At 36.8% G+C, this 23,092-nt stretch overlaps 1 protein-coding gene across 1 annotated transcript in view; it reads right to left on the bottom strand.

Annotated features, from left to right (window-relative positions):
* The window catches only part of SMARCA2 (SWI/SNF related, matrix associated, actin dependent regulator of chromatin, subfamily a, member 2), a 109,630-nt gene that overhangs the window by 3,844 nt on the left and 82,694 nt on the right, over positions 1-23,092 (bottom strand). The window contains exons 28-30 of the mRNA XM_026866823.1: positions 16,102-16,319; positions 4,780-4,885; positions 3,874-3,975 (exon numbers count right to left, since the gene is read on the bottom strand). Coding sequence (XP_026722624.1) covers positions 3,874-3,975; positions 4,780-4,885; positions 16,102-16,319 — 426 coding nt within the window. The remainder of the gene's footprint in view (positions 1-3,873; positions 3,976-4,779; positions 4,886-16,101; positions 16,320-23,092) is intronic.

Genomic DNA, 23,092 nt, shown 5'->3' with positions numbered 1-23,092 from the left:
TTTGGTTTTATCATCATTACCACTTGTACTATCCTAGCTGTTATACTGCTCCTTTGGCTAAATTATAGACTTTCTTGTATAAAGGGACATTGGGTATTTGTGAGAAAGATAATGGAAGGATTTTTGGTTGCCATTATACAATCTGTATGTTAAAACTGATAAAACTGTTCTAATATTTTGCAGGTTAAGCAAAATGAATTAGAAAAAAATTGTTCAGAATACTTTACATGAAGTATACAACCTTTTTTTATCTGACCTCCAAGTCCTTTTTAGGAAAACCACCTCTCACTGCACATCACTCCCTATTATGAAGTACCACTGTGCAATTTGTTAAGAGATGTCTGACTGCTCTTGACCATGGTAGAACTTCTTAACATATACATAATGATCACGAATGTTTTGAAAAGACTTTTCTCTCATTGTCTTATGACATTAGTGGGCTGTGAGACCCCACAGTTTCCTTCCTCGAGGTCAAATGATTATTGACTTTCTCTTATACCTACTTCTTTTCAAGTAAGCTATCGATAGAAGCCCCTGAGCTCCTTCTGAGAACCATTTCTTTTTCTTACGCAGAGGCCTAGCATATGCCATTGTTCTTAGAAATGTCTGTTTAAACTAACCTTGCTGTCCTTTCTCAGAATCAAACACTTTTCTAAGACAAAAACAATTAAGGATGTGTATAACATTATATTTTTCGAATGCCAGTCACTACATATTTAAGGTATCACTGTGACCCAGACTTCTAAATGGAATTTCCTAGGGAAATAAAGGGTTTTCAAAAATTATTTTAACCTTCTTAACACAGAATTATGGGGTAATATTCAGTATCTATTTTGATCCATAAAAAACGTGGGGCTGCTTCAGGAAAAGCTGTGGAGATAAAGTTTCTTATTTTGACCAAAATCCAACTCCAACAAGTTTCAAAAAAACCCCAGCAATGGCAGTGGAACTTCCTTCAAAAGGGGAGAAGCAATGACAACAGAACTTTATGACAAATTACAATATTCATGACAAATCTTCTGTTTCTATAGACACATACTATTTTTAACTCCTTACACGTCTGTGTTTTATTTGATAACTACAACATGAAAAACTTCAAATTACTGAGGTTGCACTGACAAAAGCCTCAAAACACAAAGTCTGCCTGTACCTGAAAAGCCCTCATTCCAGCTCAGATGGAACTGCTTTACTTCAAGGAAAAGCAGCATGCATCATACTAACAGAACAAACACACACAATTTCACTTGAAGTCACTGTGTACTTAAACAACTGCCTGAATTAGCCTTTTGGTTTTGGGTGCAGACACAAATAATCTAGTTTACTGGTATGTGAGAGCAAAGGTGGACCAAAACTATTAAAAAGAACATGAAGTAGCCTTAAAAACTGGAAGACAGCTGCAGGACAACTGCTGCAGAAGTGTCTTGCGATTCACTGGAAATCAAAATGAATAGTATGAGAAGTTATCAGAAAGAAGCTTAAAAAAATCTTAGATACAAGTTTTTTGGGCTTTATGCTATAAAACTCGATAGTACAGCTGGTAATTATTATATTGGAATGGAAAATAATACTGCAACACACTGACACAGGTTGGGTTCTTTCCAAACAGAGCAGCAATATCTACTTAATATTTCTTCCCACTCAGGATTATTCCTGCCAATTCTACCACTGCTGCCTAAAAACAGACCAGTTTGCCATAAGCAACTCGAGTCATTCTGATGAGATTAATTTGATTTTTTTTTTCATTTTGCTACTGATTTTTATTTGCTTCTTTTTACCTCCTCTACCAACTTCTACCATTTTCTAAATTTTCAGTGATACTTCTGGATATTACCTTTCCTTCATTTTTATTTTTATCTTTTCCATTTGTTATCAGTAGATATTTACAGCTGTTTTATTGCTATGTGACTATGGAGTAAACTGGCAATTTACATTTGGACAAGGTCTTGCACATGGATTGAGACAATCCCAAGCACAAATATGGACTGGGAGATGAGTGGATTGAGAGCAGCCGTGTGGAGAAGGACTTGGGAGTACTGGTGGATGGAAAGTGTCTGACCCAGCAATGTGCACTCGCAGCCCAGAAAGCCAATCATATCCTGGGCTGCATCAAGAGAATTGTGGACAGTAGGTACAGGGAGGTGATTCTCTCCCTCTACTCTGCTCCGCTCTCGTGAGACCGCACCTGCAGTACTGTGTCCAGCTCTGGGGCCCCCAGCGTAAGAAGAATGTAGACCTGCTCGAGCAGGTCCAGAGGAGGCCACAAAGGTGATCAGGGGCTGGAGAACCTCCCCTGTGAGGACAGGCTGAGAGAGTTGGGGGTGTTCAGCCTGGAGAAGAGAAGGCTCTAAGGAGGCATTTGGCATCCTTCCAGTACTTAAAGGAGGCCTACAGGAAAGATGGGGAGGGACTGTTTATCAGGGAGTGTAGTGGTAGGATGAGGGGTAACAGTTTTAAACTGAAAGAGGGTAGACTCAGATTAGATGTAATGCAGAAATTCTTTCCTGTGAGGGTGGTGAGACACTGGCACAGGTTGCCCAGAGAAGCTGTGGCTGCCCCCTCCCTGGCAGTGTTCAAGGCCCGGTTGGACGGGGCTCTGAGCAACCTGGGCTAGTGGAAGGTGTCCCTGCCTGTGGCAGGGGTTTGGAACTAGATGATCTTTAAGGCCTCTTCCAACCCAAACACTTCTATGATATAATATGACATAACATGCAGCAAAATTTTGTCCCACACTTTCTATCATCATTAATTATTAAAATTGTTTTAGCTATTTATAGGTTATTTCCATATAACTGAAGACAGTAAGAATACCACACATGCATATTATAGAAAACATTTTTTGTCTTTAGATAGCAAAAGTCAAGACAAAATAATGAGCTGTATTCAACTGTTCTTCATAATTAATTGAGTGCTCATTTTAATTTTTAACTCTCAAATTTGAATATAAACTCCCCAGTTTAAGTAAGGATCATCAGTAATGTTTAGGAATCTGAAGGATGCATTAGTATTGGCAGCATCAACCTCCAGCCTGCTTTTACTTAGGTTTTTTCTAACATAATTTCTTCCCTCTTGCACATTACAGGAGTTGTAATCTTTTCTGTTTCAATCTTACATTGTGTTTGCATAATTCTATTTGAACCTCACCTATAAAAATAATAATCCAAGACTACGTTTCACTGTATAATTAGACAACTTTCTTATCTGTCCTCTGGATTTTGTAGTGTTGTGGCAGTGTCCTGGGCTGAATTCACAGCACTGAGCATGTTCATGTGTGTGAAATATTTGTTTGAGATGGTATTTTGCATTCTAAACTTCTGAGACTCAGCTGGGATTTATTATTACTGTCTCGTGAAACAGACACTGATCTTTCAACATTTAAAAAAAAAAAAAAAAAAGTTACCAGAGGATCCAGAGAGTAAAAAGCTTCATACACAAAGCTTTACAGCTGGACAAACCTTAAACCTATGCCTTCCATTAGCAGAACTGAAGAGTTTAGTAAAATGTTTCCTCAACGTCCTGTCCTAAACCGTACTGTTAAACCTCTCCTTTTGTCACACACTGTAGTAAACCCAAGCTGATGTATCCCTCTACACGTACTGCCTTTTACCATAGAATTAAATAGTCTTATAGCAGCTCTAAACCAAACACAGATCAGAAAACAATTATCTCAGAATTAGAGTAAAAAATAATTTCTCTGTATGCACACACTGCAGCTGTGTCCAGTGTATTCTGGATGTTTCTAAGAATGGGCATTTTTCTCTGTTCAAAGAAAGAATTAAAACACAAGGTTTATGTACATAATATAACAATCCACAAGCACTGAAAACATTAGGCAGGGGAAACTTGTATGTTTAACACAAAGCAGTTCATTCACACCTGTGAGCCCTCCAAATTGAATGTCTGAGCATTGTGACACAGCAACATGACATCTTTCTCCAAGTCTCCAAGACTCCGATACTTATGGTTACGAATTCTTTCCTGTTGTATTTGTTGAGGAAATGAAGAGAAGTATGGGTGGGCAGTGGTTCAGAAAGAAAAACAAGAGACAGGACACTGAGTTAACGTTTGATTTCAACACATTAAAAGCCTTCTCTTTAAAAATTTTAACTAAGCATCAAGACATGTACCTGTTTAAAACAAAGAAAGAAAGTCTTAAAGCACATCATTAACATATTACTCAAAAGAATACACCAGGGTAATTAGAGTCAAAATTAAGCAATTGCTGTGTGAACTGGAAGGGACAAAAGCAATAGAAATAGAATTCTTTTGGTAAAAGGAGTTCCAGTTTCTTCTTTTTAGCACAGAAACAAAATAAACTATGACATGAATTAAAGTCATAGAGTTATGACATCACATATCAATGCAAAAAGCTGCCTAAACCCCATTTGCCAAACTGTATTTGGATCTGACCTGGCTGTTCCAAGATGTGATGCTAGTTTAGGGATGACTATATTCCCCTAGAACCATTAAACCTTTGCAAACACTCTGTTTTCACCAAAGATATGCTTAGAGATTCACAATTAGGTCTTTGCAAAAAAGACAGTGAGATGTCTTTCCTGAAAGTGTCATTCATGTCACACTGCTACATTCTGATTCGACTTTGAAATTAGAGTGATATTCTGCAATAGACTCTAAACAAAATTCCTAACAAGGTGTGCAATCTAAGCCACAAATACAGGTACATGCAATATTCATGTTGTAATTTTAATGACAACTTCATGCTTACCCTTCTGTATAACAAAAATAAATACAGGAATCTCCACTTCCAAAAAAGGTTCTTACCTTTATCTTTTTGAAGTCCACTGGTTTCCTAATCAATTCATAATATTCTGGTAACTCTTTCCTAGATGGGAGCTGAATGAAGACTTCACTTAGCTGTCGTCCTGAACTGTTGAGAAAAATAAACCCATAATGCAAAGAATTATTACCAACTTTCTCACAAAACACACACACACACACACACACACACACACACAAAATCTAATCATAAGAAAAAAATAATCACAATTTTTTTTCTTTCAAAGAATTAGATATTGAACCCTGCTCTGATTTTTTAATTTGGTGCAGATTATTAATTTACAATTTAAAACATATCCTTTGTGCTGTTGTCCTAATGTATAACCATCACTATAGGACTGTATGTGTACGAGGCTTTATGGAAGAAGGATCAGGATTTGAATCTGAATTCCACAGTGGTTTCCCGAGTACAGTCTTATCCTTTTCTCAGTTTTGCATTGTAAATTTTAGAAAGCGTCCCTCCTATCACTGTAAGTTTATCTTCTTCATCGTTTAATAGTTGTTTTGTACCTTCTTATCATAGCAAACCATTTGTTCATACTGATTTTCATTATACCAGATGCTGATTGCTATCAGACTAACTAGATGTTACAACAACAAAAAAATTAACTCTCATTAGTGACTGTTAGGTTTCTGGGAAGATCATTGCAACTGTATTGAAAATCACTACTGCCATTTGCATTTCTTCAGTCATCTGAAATAAGTGATGGGTTGTCTAAAGTCCTTTCATGCTCTAGGAACATTGCCTATCACTTAGATGTGTTCAGAATTTCTAAGATTTCCAGATTTCCCATTGTTAGCTATTTTAACACTTCCAAATTGAGGGGAGGTTTTAATTTTCTTATTTGTGGCTTCCTAAATAATACATGACCATAAGTCACCTGGAGAAGAAATGTCTGATGGCACTTATGGGCTTAGTATTATTTTTTTTTCCTTTCTGCATGTCATTTTTCTCACAAAGTAACAGAAAAAAAGTTCTGCTGAGAGGAACTGTAATTCACTGCACATAACATTCACAAGCATTTCCCAGCTCACATTCATATGCTTCTTTCTCTCACAGGTACTTCAAAAAGGCCCTGTTTTATCATTTGCATCTTTGGATGGTAACTCAGGGACACCAAATCTTCACAAGAGTTGGGCAAGAAGCCTGCCAAGTCCTGGCTTCCACCTGAGCTTCTCTCTTGTAGTTACCTTCCATAGTGGTGTGGGATATTAAATCAAAGGTTAACTGAGGCAGTTCTGCCATGAAGCATAAGGATAATAAAAAGCACAGAACAGCTCTGGTCTTTTAAAGTCATGAATGCCTACTGTATCTTAGGCATTTCTTAATGTCTGAAATAGCATCACAATTTGAGGGGATATTATCTTTCTTACGGACATGATAGACAAATGAACAAGTAGGAGTAAACAGATTTTGCATCAGCAATAGCGTGGCCAGCAGGGACAGGGAAGGGATCTTACCCCTGTACTGGGCACTGGTGAGGCTGCACCTCCATGACTGGGCTCAGTTTTGGGCCCCTCACTACAAAAAGGACATTGAATGACTCGAGCGTGTAGAGAGAAGGGCAACGAAGCTGGTGCAGGGTCTGGAGCACAGGTTGTACGGGGAGCGGCTGAGGGACTGGGGGGGTTTAGTCTGGAGAAGAGGAGGCTGAGGGGAGACCTCATGGTCCTCTACAGCTACCTGAAAGGAGGCTGAAGAGAGCTGGGGATGAGTCTCTTGAACAAAGTAACAAGCAACAGTACAAGAGGGAATGGTCTCAGGTTGCACCAAGGAAGGTTTAGATTGGATATTAGGAAGCATTTCTTTCCAGAAGGGGTTGTTGGGCGTTGGAATGGGCTGCCCAGGGCAGTGATGGAGTCCCCATCCCTGGAGGTGTTTAAGAGTAGTGTTGACTTAGCACTGAGGGATATGGTGTAGTTGGGAATTGTTAATGTTGGGCTGATGGTTGGAATGGATGATCTTCAAGGTCTTTTCCAACCTAGACAATTCTGTGATTCTGTGAATTCCTTAATTTCCCTAAGTAGCTGTTGCTCACCTAATCCAAGATTTCTTGGTTTAGTGCTGCTCCTATCCACCACCATAATGTAAACGTTTTGATCACAGCTTGCTTATCAGTGTTGTTCAACCAGTATCATGGGTGTCAGCTGGCAGCTATTTTTCCATCCAATGGAAGCCTAGAAACCAAAAGCCTCTGTCTCATCCTGAATTTTGTCTGACTTGCAGAAGCAGAATCCGTTCCCCTCCACTACTTAGCAGTAACTGCCAGGCTGCCTCCTGGATTACAGTAAGATCATGGCACATGCATGAATGCACTTCTGGGTGCTGCTGCTGCATGGTGAGACAAGGCGATGTATTGTCCACCTCTGTCAGGGAAGGTGAGAGTAAAGTTTATCTACCCCACAAAGCTGATGGAGTAAATACCCCAACAGATCACTTGGACTTCACACTCCGGGCAGTTACTAGCAATTTCACTCAACAGATCTAATTTATTTGGGAAGCACCCTGTTACTGAAATAGAGGAAATCATAAAATGACTAGATAATTGTAATCCCAAATCTTACTGTTTCTCTCCTGACAACAAATAATTGTAAAACTCTGGCCACTGCACCTCCCATCTCCTTTGGTAGTGATTCACACCAAAGAGTCAAATTCCATCCTTTCATACTTCCCCTGTCAAAGTGGGAGGTGTTTATACTATGGATTTAAAGGCACCAATCTTGCTAATCATCTATATGACTATGTCATGCCACATGACAGAATTTATCTTCACCTCAGACTGCACTCTCAAAGAGAAACTGGAAGCAATACAAGGAAAAGTAATGCATTAAGTACACACTACACAACTGACTAAATTAACGTTTTTCTACTTTGCAAATTGAGGACTATATTTTTGTGTGTGTGTTAAAAACACAAGCGTTGAGCACTCACAACTGCAACTGCAGTCAATGAAATTTATTCTGAACCTACAGAACACTAACTACTCTGAGAAATCAGATCTCTGGTGCCCAAATGGTGTTTTAAATTTTAAGCTTATATTCCTCCTTTGTAAAATGAGAATAAAATGTGAAAAAAGTTATGTGTCTGCAGAATGTTCAGACTCCTTATGAGCATTATAAAGAAGCCCATGGGGAATTCAGCCACTCAGTAAGCGATCAGTGCCCACCTTGTAAATGCAAGGCACTGGTCCTGTGGAAAACCAAAGCAAAGTAGCACATTGACATGGCATTACACTGCAAACTGTAACATTCCTCTCTGAGGGAATCACATTAGGTTTCCACATTTTTTGTTAGATCCTATTTTTTTGTGTGCTTGACTTCACAAACTTAATACAGTTATTTTAATGCATCTGTGCAATATACTGACATATGATATACATGTAAGCTAATCCTTTAAAAAGTGTGAAAAGTTGTTTTCAGAACTTTGTGCTTTCAGAACTGTCTTTGCTATGCAGAAGGACTGTGTTATCATTGTGGTGTTTTAAACTCCAGAAGATTTATTTTAACAGAAATAGCTATTTGAGAAAAATCACCAAAGCACTGATGATGCTGGTGCTGCTTCAAACTATGCTTCAGAGTCTAACAACATTCAAATATAAAGGAAACAGCTACTAATAATCTGATTCTAATCAAATTTTAAAACATATTTAGCGTATTTGTCCTATTTAAAAAGCTTCTGATGATCACAGAGCTTTTAATTTCATGACTATATAATTTTTTTTCTCTTTTTACAAAGATGCACCCACCCTTATATTGTATTTTATATTAAAAATATAACAGAAGTAAATTATTAAACGTCAAGATCCTATTTTTAAGATAGAAATCTAGCCAACTGTGATTTGTCTACATGTTCTATGATACTATGAATGCCATAGAAAAACTTCAAGGTTTGGCCTGATATAATTAATTACTGAGAATCATTTAAGGCTGTGAAAGAAAAAGCATTAAGGGCATGAAATATGCAACAGACAGAAGACTAGTGCCTGATTTTGCCTACTGAGATCAATAAAAGCTTATTCTGTTCTATCATTTTTACAGAACCTCATGTCACAAAGAAATATTATCTTCTGCTCGGTTTGTGTACGTGCGTCTATACTGTAAATTAACGTGATCTTTCCCTACATAATCTCAAATGGCTGTGTTGTGGATACAACAGGAGAAAATTAGTAATTATTAATGCAACTGGTTTTAATCTCTGTCCTCACTTTTGTAATTAGAAAATAATAACCACAACTACCACACAAAAATCATGCGCAGTAAAAAATCACTTACAGTTGCCTAGCAACGAGCAGGATATGTGCTGAAGGGAAGAAGGACCAGAATAAATTAAAAGACCTGACTGTGAAAGAACCGTGAGGGATAATTCACTGCTACTGCACCAGCTCAACATCAGCTAGTCCAATGCATGTTCATATAAAAAAATACTTTCATGCTATGCAAGTTAAAAATACCACTCATTTTAAAAATATTTTTGCTTAGAAAAATATTGTGCCCAGTGTTTCTATTTTCTCTGATCTTTGTCAAACTGCTTACAAGGTGTATACAAGCATATATTTCCACCCAGTTAGTCAGTATTATCTTCAGTGGAATTAAATGCAGGAATTATTAGGCCTCATTTGTACAAGGATCCCTTTGTATTTGTTTCCCCTGGCAGTATGCGAGCAGAAGCAAGCCACCACTGACCTGTCAGAAGTATTAGTACTATCAACATCCTTTCTCCTTTGGAATCAAAAGGAGAGACAACCATGAAGCTGAAACTGCAAGACATACTTGTATTTCTGGCACATTTCACACTTTTGACAAATACTGAAAATCATTTTAGAGCAGGTATTATGAAGAGTCCTGCACCCTAGTCAGAGTGCTCACAATCATAACCACAGTGTGCAAATTACAGCTCCTTGTCAAATGCAACTCACAAGGATGCTCTTTTTAAAAAAAAGCAGGGGGGGGGGAATTCTCTTATATAGCAAGGTGGTTTCCCTGTATTTAACAACTTCCAATAGTAACCCAGAAATGTTGGGAGATGCTTCATTTTTGTAAAATGTGTTTAATGGTTCTTCCTTTTTGGAACTGACTGCAGTAATACATGGTGGACCTCTCCCCGTCACTGAAATGGAAGCATGTAAAAATACTTTAAAATATAAGCCCTGATTTTGACATATGGCTATGTACCCCATAACTTTGGCTTTGCTATATATAAGAATTATTTACATTTCATGTTTGAACACTCAAGAGTATCAGTTGGCATAATTAATTACTAGATAGATTAGTAATTGCTAATTACATTACTCACCATTTTACAACAGTTAAAAACTGGCAACTTGAAAAAACACCTGGAAATAGTCTGAATAAAATCCATTTCACATACAGAGAAAAATATACTTTACCTGAGCTATATCCTGTCAAAATTAGAATACTATGGACATGAATTTAAACATTTTATCTTTAATAATGCAGTGATCAAAATGCTAAGCACCAGAGTTAGAGGAAGTCTCTTGCCAAGCAGGAAATATAGACAGGCACAACCACAGCACCCTTCAATTTTCTTATGGGCTTTATTAACATGTGGTCAACAACCACCTGCTATGGAGAGAAGGCTTTGTGAAGTTAACTGGTACACTAATGCAAGAGCATACAAACAGAGCAGAGAGCACATAGATCACAAATTAAAATCACTGTATGTAACAGAACTATTTGCAACCTGGTACTATTGAAAGTCATCTGTTGCTATCTAAACAAAGCTAATGCAAACTACCAGTAGCATCAAACTGGTACCAAAACAGGAAACATCAAACTCTAATGCAAGGCAGGACAGTGGATTTGTAAGGAAGCTGAAGGATTACAAGGTATGAAGTATCATTATTTTTCTCCACTTAATTTTAACTACCAGGAAAGGGAAGCTACATTTAAAACTTATCTTTCTCTGAAATGAAAAATGAAGGAAAACTTGCAAAAGGAGAAAAACATAGTTTGGGAGACTAAGCCTGCATGTGCATAATGGGGCTCAAATTCGGAATACAAATTACTTATTTTGAAAAGAACATCTCTCTCCAGTAAAATTGCCCCTGCTTTGAAAAGGCTAAAGCCTTAGAACTGGACGTATAAACTAACTACCTTGCTTTCTGAAAACGTAAGTATTATATTACACATATGATTCTATGATTATCTGTTTCTTTGGACATTCCTAATTTTAGAGGGACAGAAAGACAGGTTAAAAAGCACGGGAACTGGAAAGAAGTGTGACAGTAATGCTGGACTCATGTAGTTCATCTTGCTCTATTCTAAGCAGGCCAAGATTAGAATGAGGTACAAGGCTGCAAAGGCACCTAAATCTTAGTTTAAGAAATAATTGCATTAAAATCCCAGATTAAAATTATTGCACATGTAGTCTGCAAAGATGATGCATATACTTTACACAGGAGAATTAGGATCAACTGTGCAACTGGAAAGGTGTTTCCAGGTCCCTGAATCTAGAGCTTTGGTATTGTAAATAATCATATAAATGTTTTTTAATCAGGAACAAAGCCCAAATCTATCTAGGTATTTCTACCTACCTATTCCAAAAGGAAAGGTTACAGAACTCTTAGTTAACTAACTTGAATGTATGCATGAATGTTTATGCTCATACAACCTTGTGACCACCATCCTGTATTATTTCTACACGCTCCCTGTTTATGCTTCCCTTCTTTCCCAGGTGAACTTACTGAGAACAATCATCTTCCCCTCTCAGATTGTGCTGTGTTTGGATAAATAAACCAACCTGTTTCCTATTGCAAGACTCTCCCATGCTACTTATAATTTAAATATTTACACTTGTTTCAGTATAAACTAATCTTTCTTGACTGGAAAAGTATTCATCAACTCAGAAGCATTAATAGTGTCATATATAATGTCATACACATATAATGAGCATTTCCCCATCCACACGGGCAATAGTGTCAGGGCCAGGCTCCTATTTTCTTGTGGCTGGACAATACCGATGGCTTGTAGTTAGCTTTGATCAATAATTTCTTTGCTCAGGTCATACTTCTTCTGTCAGTTCCATATGATGAGCTTCCAACTCACCAAATTCAAAAGTTTTAGTCTATAAGTACCTTATAATGCACTCTGAGGTACTACATTTCATGCCAGTTCTTTTACTCCAGACTTAACTGTGTTAAGTCCTCCATAAATACCATCCCAATACTGATATTTAAAACTTTATGTTTTGGCTAGGACACTCTAATTTTTTAATATGTATCATTAATATATTACAGCCTATGCCAACATCAAGAACTTCTGTGATATCTTCAGTTACATCCTTTTCCTTGTTTTCACTCAGATTATACATCTTACCCATTACATCTCCTCTTTCTTTCATATTAGCTTAGAATTTTCCTGTGGTAGTCTAACAAATGCTTTACTACAATCATAGCATCATGTAATGGTTTGGGCTAGAAGGGACCTTTGAAGATAATCTAATCCAACTCCCCTAGCATGGGTGGGAAGGAACATTTTCCAGATGAACAGAAGTCAGAGGATTCTGATCGTCTTTTCTTACTTTTGCTTCATTATAGATTTATTCTCCATTCTAAGCTATTATAGATGAAACCTAGATTAACCTAGCTTCACCTATAATGGCAAAGCAGTGTGGAAGAGAAAAAAAGGCTCTGCATCTGTAGTACTCTGTACTGTATCTACAGTAAAAGGCTCTGTATCTAGTGTTGGCAACATGTTTTATGGTTTGATACTTAAAGCTGAGAGAGAAGAGCAAAGAGCAAAGCTGCAGTTAAAAAAAGGTAGCAGTGATTTCAACAAGCATTTTTACTTCTTAACAATTTGGAGTACTTCCCCACTGTTCTTCAAATGGAGGTACGACTATTTGTTTCAAGATTAACAAAGATAAACATGAGATAAAAAAAGATAAAGAAATGGTTATCAACACGAAGAAAAGCTTGAAGCACATCACCCAATACTGGAATCCAAAGTGCAGCAGCCTGCAAGAAGCAGATATTTTCAATTTGACATGGACCTCAACAGCTCTCACACCAAAGGAATCCAAACAGTCTGATTTGAACATTTTCATAGTGCCTCACATCTCTGTCCTTTTTCTCCTTTTTTAGTATTTTATTACATGGCAGACACCCCAAGTACCAGAATTCCAAGGAATTAATGTAGTTAGGCTGCCAGTTAAGGCAAATCTCACATGAACACTGAAGTTTTCGCTCCTCCAGTGTGTTTGTAGTTCTCTAGAAAGATCTGAAAAAACTTAGCTTGTAGCTATAAATTGCTCTGTAACAATTATTAAATTTATTGTTAATGGAATGTTTCATTAAAATCAGTATCATGTTGGGATGTGTGATGGGAATAAAAGGAAATATGAGAGTAGCTAGTGCCGCATAAAAGAGGAAAATCTAAAGAAAAAACTTGTATGTGCTGAGGACATGACAGAGATAAACAGTAATTTGACCTCAGTGCTAATTTCCACTGTCTTGCACAGAGTTCTTTAATGGGGTTTGCAAGTAACTGGATATCTACCTCCGAATTTCCTTTTCAAAGAAACATATGCTGTATTTCTCTATACTGAATACCTCAAATGTTACTAATTTGTGTGTTTAATCTTATTTTGACCTTTATATAATAATTGTGTCGCTCCAACTTCAGTTTACTAGAGATTATTGACCGTATTATTGTAGCCTCTAGCTTTCCTACACATACAGAATCCAACCTATTTTGTTGGATGTTTTTTAAAAAAGGAAGGAAAGGATTATGGTTGTCCCCAAATGCCTACAACAGAAGTCAAATACAAGACAGGAAAGTATTTGGAGACTCCTTCCCTGCATCAATGTTATACAGAACTGCCAAACAAAAGCAGCCAACTGGTACTCCAGATTTTTGTGGGCACCAGGGAAAAATGTTTTTTAAAAAGAAAGATTGTAACAAGAAAAGAGAAATGGTTCTATATTTATAAGAAGCTCTTCTCAAAAGCATGGGAAAACATAAGATAAAGCAGATAGATTTATTAGTTTAGCATATACTGATTTTTACTTAATCGTTTTATTGATTTTTTTTTTTTTCCTGATGGCTTATTAACTGCCACGAAACTTACTAAAATTGTAGAACTGATTTTGACAAAGTAACTCAGGCCAAAGTCAGTGAGATTTTGGATAAGTATGGTCTGACCACCTTTTGGGGCACAACCAGTCTTCTGTGGTCTGGATCAGCCCCCTGTACTTTTATAAAATAGAGAAGAAACATCTATTATCACTGAAAATTTAAGCTAAAGACAAAGATGATTTCAAGCATTCAAATACGAAATACACAAAACCCCCTTTTTTTTTTCCCCAGATGAAGCTCATGGACTACTTTTGTTTCAATTAACCTGTCCCTCTATACTTGCCCCAATTGCCTTCACACACAAAAAAGCCCAGAGCTCAACAAACATAAAGGGTTCCAATGCCTAAACCCCACTTAATTCTCAAGCTGCAAATCTTGAAAATGTCCATCGAACTCTAGAACAACCTCAGTCCCAAAGATTTTAAGGTATTAAGGTTTCCTGATGCCTAAATTTGCAATTCAGTTCTGTCCCAACTTTCATAGGACTGGGTGGTTTGTTGCTAGCTCACAAATAAAATCACAATACAGGAACTTGAAACTTGTCAGCATAGCTGATCACACCGAAGAGCTCAGTTTAACAGGCTTTTTTAATTCCTAGCAGAACAGAGCTCCACAGACTTTCTAAAGTGGGCACCAATTCTGTCTTACATAAGTGTGGTCTCCTGGGAGAGGGAATAGTATGCCTTGTCACTCCATAATAGTACAGTGGTTAACTTGTTTAACAGAGATCAGATATTAACTTCCTGGGGCACAAGTGACAGGCAAAAATCTTTAATCTCCCCTGTAACTATCGGTTACTATTAGCAGCTAACCGATACTGGAGATGAGCGGAAGTAACTTTGCTTGCTATTTTACAAATGAGAAGTAGGTGCCCTGACCAGAAGTGCTTGGCTTCAGAAGACTCAAGGCCAGGGATCCAAAATTAAGAGATGCTTTCTTGCATCCCTGACTGGAATACTGAACTTTAAACACCTCTCCCTTCTCAGCTATTTTGTTAGTTGAGAGTCACAGCAAGCTAAATACAGAGTTTGCAGACAAACTCCTGCTCATCATGTTAATTCTCATTAATCCTCTTCCAAAAAACTTTTCAAAGTACTCTAGAGAAAGCCCACAGTCACAGAATGCTTCATTTCAACAGTGACATGTCAAAAAAGTAAGGCATCACAACTCTGTGTGCTTCACCAGATACTGTGAAAGTTAATCTTGTACAAGCAGACCCAGAACATCATCTGCAAAAAAGAAAGAAGTGCAACTTTCCACTTGAAGTCATAGACTGAAACTTTTTTACATGCAAAAATTGTACTGCTACACTTGTGTAGGTCACCTAATGCAAATACTTCTCAATTATCTCTGAAGGCATTTAATATTCATTTAGCTTATAACTGCCCCTTATATAAGTAATTCAATATATAGCGAAGAAGGGATAAGTACACAAGAAAGTTTTACTGATTTTTGGCAAATAGAAGGTGAATTAGAAAAATGCAGCTTTTTCAAACAATTCTGATTCACAGATGCTATTATCTAATTTTCAGTTTCTTCCTCATGAAGCATGAATGATTTTCAGTTTAAGAACCTGCAAAATAGAAGTCTTCAAATGACATTTCAGATTAGAAGCAGTATTTTTTCCTAGAGTCTAGCTATTTAGCATTTTCTTATGCTAAATAGCTGAAAATAGGGATTTCTTGACAAACAGGCTTCTAGCTCAGCTGTGGAGAACATACTTTGCTCAGTAATTCTAGTTTTAGCTTTGGCAGCTCAGCGGATCCATGATATAAGCCCTACATTATTTTGGGTAGACTTTCAGGTCATGGCAAGACCCATGTTAATTTGCATTAATAAATCTGTAGCCATGTATTTGAAAAAATTTACACACACTGCACGACTAAACTGAAGGAAAATCCCACTCCAGCCAAATGTTCTTAAGTACACCTTCTGAGCAGAATGACTTAATTTTTGAAAGAGCTCAGCTCTATGCCTACTTTCTGTATTTGTGTTTCAACAACTTCCTATCAAATGGGTCTTTAAAAAACACTCTACAAAGAGTGAGACTTACAGGATCAAGCCCTAAGTGGAATTCCTTTTAAAAAATGCTGTCTCAGAAAATCCTTATAAAGACTGAAAACAAACATGAAGCTGTGAAAAAAGTAGAGGTAGTTATCAACATAGAGGGAGAGAGCACATGCAACAGAGAAAGACCATCTCCAAGCTCACCTATCCTTGTAGTTTATCACAGTATCAATGATAGCATTCATTTGTTTTGTCAGTTTGGGTGGATTGGGTGACAACTTCTCTGCAGGAGGTCTGCCTCTTCTTTTCTTTGCTTTCTCTCCATCCTCCTTCCCAGAATCTTTATCCACATTTCTTCGTCTCTTCCGTTTTTTAAGCCGGACTTCCTCTTCCATTTCTTCCAAATTGCCGTCTTCAATTGCCTGACAACCACCGATTCAAAAAGTATTATTTTTAAACAAAAGGAAATAACAAACTGTATTCAAAAACACAACCCCACAGGCTGCAGATAATTCAACTCAAAATGTTCAGCTTATTTATAAACAAGAGTACAACAAGAAATTGAGTTACTGGCAATCAAAGAGACACTAAACATTAATTTGTTCTAAGAATACCACTATCGTCTAAATAGATGCGTGTTTATCTGAACTTTGAATTCCACACCAACTCAGAGTTTCACAAACAATAATGGTCTGTTGTACTGTGTCAGTAAGTGTACAACAAACATTCATTTGTTCACATCAGTGGCAGTTCTGGCTTATGTAGTTTCATGCAAAACAGACTTTGATATTGCATGTTTTCAAACAGGACAGTTTAAACTATGCTTGGCTCACAAAGGCAGATCACACACAGTTCTTTGTGCACACAAAAACCACACATATTTTATGCAGTAATGACTTCTCTTCCAAACAGTTTCTGCAACTTTCAAATTGCCTAAGTGTTAAAATCATCTCTAAAATGTATCATTTTCTTCTAGAATAGTAACCCAACAGATAGGCAGAAGCACTCACTGCCAGTACAGTGTTTTAGTGTAGAAAGCAGTCATAACACAGAATGCAACACCACACCACCCCCAAAAAAATACCAAACCCCACAAAGAGTCACAAACAATGAACACTAGTTACCTGGATGTATGCTTTTAACCAGACCCAGCAGCACTATGCAGAGGGATAAAAAAATTGCTACAAAAAACCAAACTAGAAATGAAGGGAACCTGTTTACACAGTGCCTGTCAGATCCATGTCAGAAAGCAAGAAGCTGAACTTTTCTTGATTTGGGAAAGCCAACAAAAGAAAAGAAGTAGAAATACCGGGTCATAAGAGAACTGAAATTAAAAATAAAAAAATACAAAAAAATTCTTAAAACGAGGCTTTCTGATTAATGCCTTCTCAGAACATAACTGACGTTGATATTTGTCCCTTTTGCCTCTCAATATTGCCTTGAGTACATGCAAATGCTAATCAATCCTTTCTCGTAGCTGAAAGAGCTCTAATCATAAGGCAATTACCTTCATTTCTCCACAGCACCAAACATGGCTAATATTTATGATCATGTGAGCATAACAATCAATATAAAAAGAGTGATTACAGCCCAGACATAATTTTTCTCAATTGTGTACAATGTCTCTTGAAAAACGTTTTGTGAGCAAAATCTGATGCACAACACAAAACAACCTGGCATGTTAAAAACACCAGTGGGATTTTGAAATCTGTTTCCTATGCATCCTCCGATGTGCAAATCCACAGAACAAACACGAACACAGAATCCTGAGGGAGAGCCTCAAACTAGGCCTTAATAATCAAAAGACAATTTACATCATGCTTCCACAGTATCCAGATAACCACTATGAAGGAGGCTTGAGATCTTGTGAGTTAGAAAGAAAAAAGGAAAGAAAAAAAATCTGCACACAAATTAATTAATATACATTTGGTTAAAGCAGGACACCCACTATAAACCACTGCAGCTAGCAAAGATTAAGAAATTTCTCTACATATCTTGGAAGCTATAAAAGCTAATAAATACAGCATGCAAGGCTGTCAATAGTTAATGTCATTGCTCTCCTTAAGCACTCAGTTGTACATTGAAATACGGAGAACACGGACTTTTGATGTGTTACACACCTACACATGCCTGTGATGTAGTTCTACTGAATCTTCAAGACGGCAATGAAAAAGGATATTTACCTTACCACTATCAGCAGGCCGGCTATCGGAAATCACAGTTAGTGGGGATAAAATTAACAAGCCAGCAAAGCAGCGAGCTGCTAGTCTCTTCATCAGCTGATCAGGAAAAAAAAGAGAGCTGGGGAAAGGCTATGTTTTCATATACAAGTAATTTTATTTTACTGAAAATTTAATACTGAAAGGATTGTGGATACTCAAATCTGCTGTTTCATTCTACCTACTACAAGGCCCAAAGCCTTCCTCCTTCAGCCTGCTTTAATATTGACAACTACTTATCATATTTCTCCCCTTATTATTCTAGGCATCCAAATTAGATTTTTAGCCGGGCAGTTACTGATTCTTAGTAGCATTTTCATTATGATACCATAATTAGACAATTTCATGTATGATTCTAAAACAGGTTGCATGCATTTTAAAGATGCATTTATTACAGAAAATATATTCCTCTTGCTCCACAGTGAACAGATCAGATTTTTGTTATTGAATCTGATAAAAAAACCTATTCTGGTTTACAAGAAATTAAAAACCAAACCAGAACCAAGTTATCATTTTGTTAACTTTGGTAACATGTCTTCCTTCAGAAAACTGGTATTCCCTTAGTTAAAATATATTTATATTTTTGTTTGCTTGACAAATTTTCTATCAGCAAAAAGATAACAGTGGTGCTGTCTCTCATCACAGAGTTTAGTAACAACTCATTTTAGAATTCTGCATAAAATTTTTGCTTGGAGTGGGTTACTGTTTTGGGAAAAAACACCCAACAAAACAAAACAGGACAAAGAGAAAAAATAAAATATTTTTAAAATATTATATATAGCAATGTAGTAATGACAAAAAAACCCACAACAAAACACTAAAACCCAAGTAAACTAACATATACTCTGGCACTTTTAAAATTAGTGACTGGCAGAGAGCAAATTATCCTTAGCATAAGACAGATCTGCAAACAAGTATTAATTTAAGCAGTACTAGTAACAGCTATAAACTTTAGCTAGTGATATATCTCAGTTTTCAAAATTTATACACATGAATCTAAACTTGACAGTTTTCCTCAATTTAAGACTTTAGAGACACCACTTTAAAATCAGTGTGACAATACTAGCAGTCCAAAAATGTTGTTATTGTGACTCCTAACATTAGTTGTCAATTGGCAAATCTGTAATTTGTATATAAACAGTAATATTTAAAATGGAACCTCTATGATTTATGCTGCCTCAAAAGATGTCTTTATACTATATAAATCAATTATCAGCAGAGATATTAACGTTCTGTGCATGTCTACACATATGATCCATGAATGTGTGTATGAGCAACAAAATATTTATTAACTAATTCATGTGACTGATCTTTTTGTTAGAAAAGCTGACTATTCTAAGGCTGAAGTGCCACGCCGAAGAGAATGCCCTTCCAAACCTTTACTAGTACAGCAATGATGGGAATCCCTAGACACAAATTTCCAGTTCCTGACAGATGATGGGCTGTGCAAGCCCACTGCCCTCCTACTATTGTTTGCAATTATATTTTCTTCTTCATAAAGGAAAATAGCTGGTTTGAGATGAAATAATTCTTAGTGAACATGGATACACCTACAGAAGCACCACTGAAACCAAGTAAAGATCAAATGGAAACTGGTTTGTTTTTCCATTTGAAGAGCAGGACATTATGGATGTATTCTTATCTTCTTGTGAGCATGACAGAGCACCACAATTGAACACCTTTTCAATTGAGAATTATGGACCCAAATATGCTCCAAGAGCTACAGCTCTGAGTTTTGTTTCATGACTGCCTTCTGCATGTCAACAAGTGTTAGTTTTTAATTAATTTTACAGGAATCAGGTAACTCAAATGTTGTCACACAGTGAACCACTAGAGGTGCTCAGCATAAAATCAGTTTTGGTATCTAATGCCTGTCTCTAATATTTAGATGACACAACATTGTAAGGCATAGTTATTTTTCCTTTGATTGGAGATAGCTATAGTACTGTTGTGAAAAAGTTAAGGCATACTGAAAGTTACTGATACTACTTAATAGTCAGAGAAAACTGTACACACACAAAGTGCTAGGCAGTCATGTTAGTAAGTCGATAATCTGAAAATATGTTTAGATTAAATGGAAGTGGGCACAGAACACAAGACCTTTTCCTGCGTCCCTCTCTGATTTTATTAACGAAATAAACATTAAGACAGCTTTTCCCCTTCCCTTCAGACATCCATGCCTTGTGTCTCTCCAGTCTGCAGAGTTAGAAAAGAGCTCTTGTGACTAACATTACCATGTGAACAGATTTGCTAGCACGCTAATTAAACACCATGTTTCCATAGAAAACATATAAAACACAGGTGAACAGAAAAAAAAAAAAAAAAGATTCTCAACTCCCTGAACATAAATACTAACCCAATCCTGCAAACTTTCCAAAAGAACAAGCTTTTCTGGAAACAAACTTACCTGGGCATTGTACCAAGTTCGTGCCAAGAGGCACTAAGCTTAAGGGCTGTTAAAGCACTTAAAACCAAAAAACATGTCAGTAATGCAGTAACAAACAACAGATGACTGCTTTGCAAAATGAAGTTCCCATTTCTCTTCCAATCTGGAAGAGAAGAAATCAAACTACATTGGCAAGGACTTAAATTTTCTTCTGCTCAAAAGTGAAATCTGGTTTAAAAAATATACAAATCAATAATTAGTCTAATTCCTCCCTCACTCAAAAGGCAAACAATGATTTAAAACCACTCAAACTGCTTTTGAACCTAGGAGCTTTTCATAGACTTTGAGAACAGAGAAACTGAAGAGCACAATAATTACCAATGATACCAGGACACACAGCCTGCTCAGGGAGCACAAGGAAGTGCACCATTAGGGGGAATGAACTGGGTGATGAAAAGGAACAGCTGACTATAAAGATTCTTTGCTTAACCAGTCAGACCATTGAGAAAATACATACTCACTGTATTGAGACACTGAATGTGGAACTACCAAAAACTATCACTGTTCTGTGGTCTACAGCTACTCAGCCACTCTCTTAAAAGACATACAGAACTATCTCTAATTATCTTCTGCAGTTTTCAAAAGCAAGTGTGATTTACCCCTCCCATTTGACATACAGTTTTACTTTGTGTCTTGTTAAGATTTAATCTGAACAGCCTCTTGACCAAGCCAACCTAACTAAGGAGCAGCATAAAGAGGGGGAAAAAAATTCCAAAAAATTCTATACCAGACAATATTGATATCAACCTCGTACTCTTTATGACTGAACTGTTTTGTTGTAGTGGTTTTTTTTGTTTGATTGCTTTTTATCCCAAATCTTCTCCCCTTCTTTTTAGAAAGCTAGATCACCCGCTGAACAAGTCTTGTCACTTGGAGTAATATCCTGTTTCTAAGCACAGTGATAAAACTCTCATTTAAGACTGAAGGACAATAGATAATGGATTTATGAAATACTGTGCATTAAAGTTGCCAGATGATAAACAAACATATTCTGAAATGGATGTTACAATAGCAGTTTCTGAACTAGATGGTATATCCTTTGTATTTCAGATTGCTTCAGATTGCTCAGAAGCTTACAGCATATTGATGACCCAAGAGTAAACATTGTTAACACATTGGCAATGGAAATAGTCAGAGGTATCTTTTGAAGTATACTTGGAAGTAAAATTTACAGACTGAATGAGATGTAACCGACTTCCGAAAGGCACTGCAAGACTATTGACTATGAAAATACTGCAGGCAAATTTATGGAGGAAAAGAATAATAATCTTTAGAGACTCACAGTTGTAAAGGAATACATTTAATGTGACCAAAGCTGTCTTTCAAGACTGATTCGGCTGAATTAATTTGAGTTTGCAATTCTACATTCAAATGACAACAAACCAGGAAATAATATGATAAAACCATGGCATGCATTTTTTTTAAAAGTTAATATGATGTAGATTTTTCTATACATACTTGCTTTTTAGATTGTCTGGACAGCATACATGAAGTCAGCATTAACTTGATATAATTGAGATGCATAAAAATGGCAATTTAGTTTTGTCCATTCACTTTTGTCTATAAGATTTATAAATAACACTATTAAGTCATGAGTTGCTACACTTTTTCTTCTGTACAGAAGGTCCTGATTTCTTCAAGTCTCCTTTGCCAAAAGTGAATCAGATCAAAACCCAAAGATGAAGAATTGTAAGAAACTCTCAACAAGCTTGGTAAGGGCTGCAAAAGTCTGGGGTTTTTTGATGACTGCTGGTGCTAAAGGCTTGCTGAAGTAAAACAGACAGGCAGGAAATCCAAGAAAACTTCTGACAGGAATTCAGGTAGGGAGCATTTCACACCAATCACAAAAAGGTCCTGTTTAGGAAAGAGGGCTCTGACTGCCAATAAGTCTTCCTTGGCACTCACTGCAGTCTTCCTATTTATGAATGTCTATTATATGCAATTTTCACCAGTGCTGAAAAACAGTTGATGGAAGCTACACGTTTCTTGGCTTGAGATTCACAAGCAATTCATCTTGAAGTAAAATCTAGTATGACAGGCCTCATTTTTAACTCTTCATCTTGTTCAGTATGATGAAGATATCTATGTTTGTTGCACTGACAGGATTCTGGAGCATTTAGGGGCTATTTTTTTCAGTGAGGAAGAGTGGAAGGTAAAGATTTTCTTCCTTTTTTTATCAGCATTTTCTCCCTGACTTGTCTAGAATTCTGACTCAGGAAAGCCTATTTCAGCAGTGTAGAAGACAGTATACTGAGATAATCAGGACTCCAGTTATACTTTTTTCTTCCTGACCAAGTACATTTTCTTTCCTAGGAGAGGGGGGCAATGGAAATTAATTTCATGAGAAAATGACCTTTTCTGAGGGGTGCCAGGGGAATTAATTTTCCTACTTTTCCAAAAATTCCTTTAAAATAACAAGCATGGAATTTAGTCATGAGCATACAACTTTTGTGTCCTACAACAGAAGATTCTTTGCCTTGGTATCTCATAGTTTAGAAGGAAAATAAAATTGCGGTTGTTATGGCTTAGT

The sequence above is a fragment of the Athene cunicularia genome (genome assembly GCF_003259725.1).
Source record: "Athene cunicularia isolate RWA chromosome Z unlocalized genomic scaffold, athCun1 chrZ_part4, whole genome shotgun sequence".
Lineage (NCBI taxonomy): Eukaryota > Metazoa > Chordata > Aves > Strigiformes > Strigidae > Athene > Athene cunicularia.
Note: the sequence above shows the minus strand (reverse complement) of the source record. Positions and strands in the feature narration are given on the sequence as shown.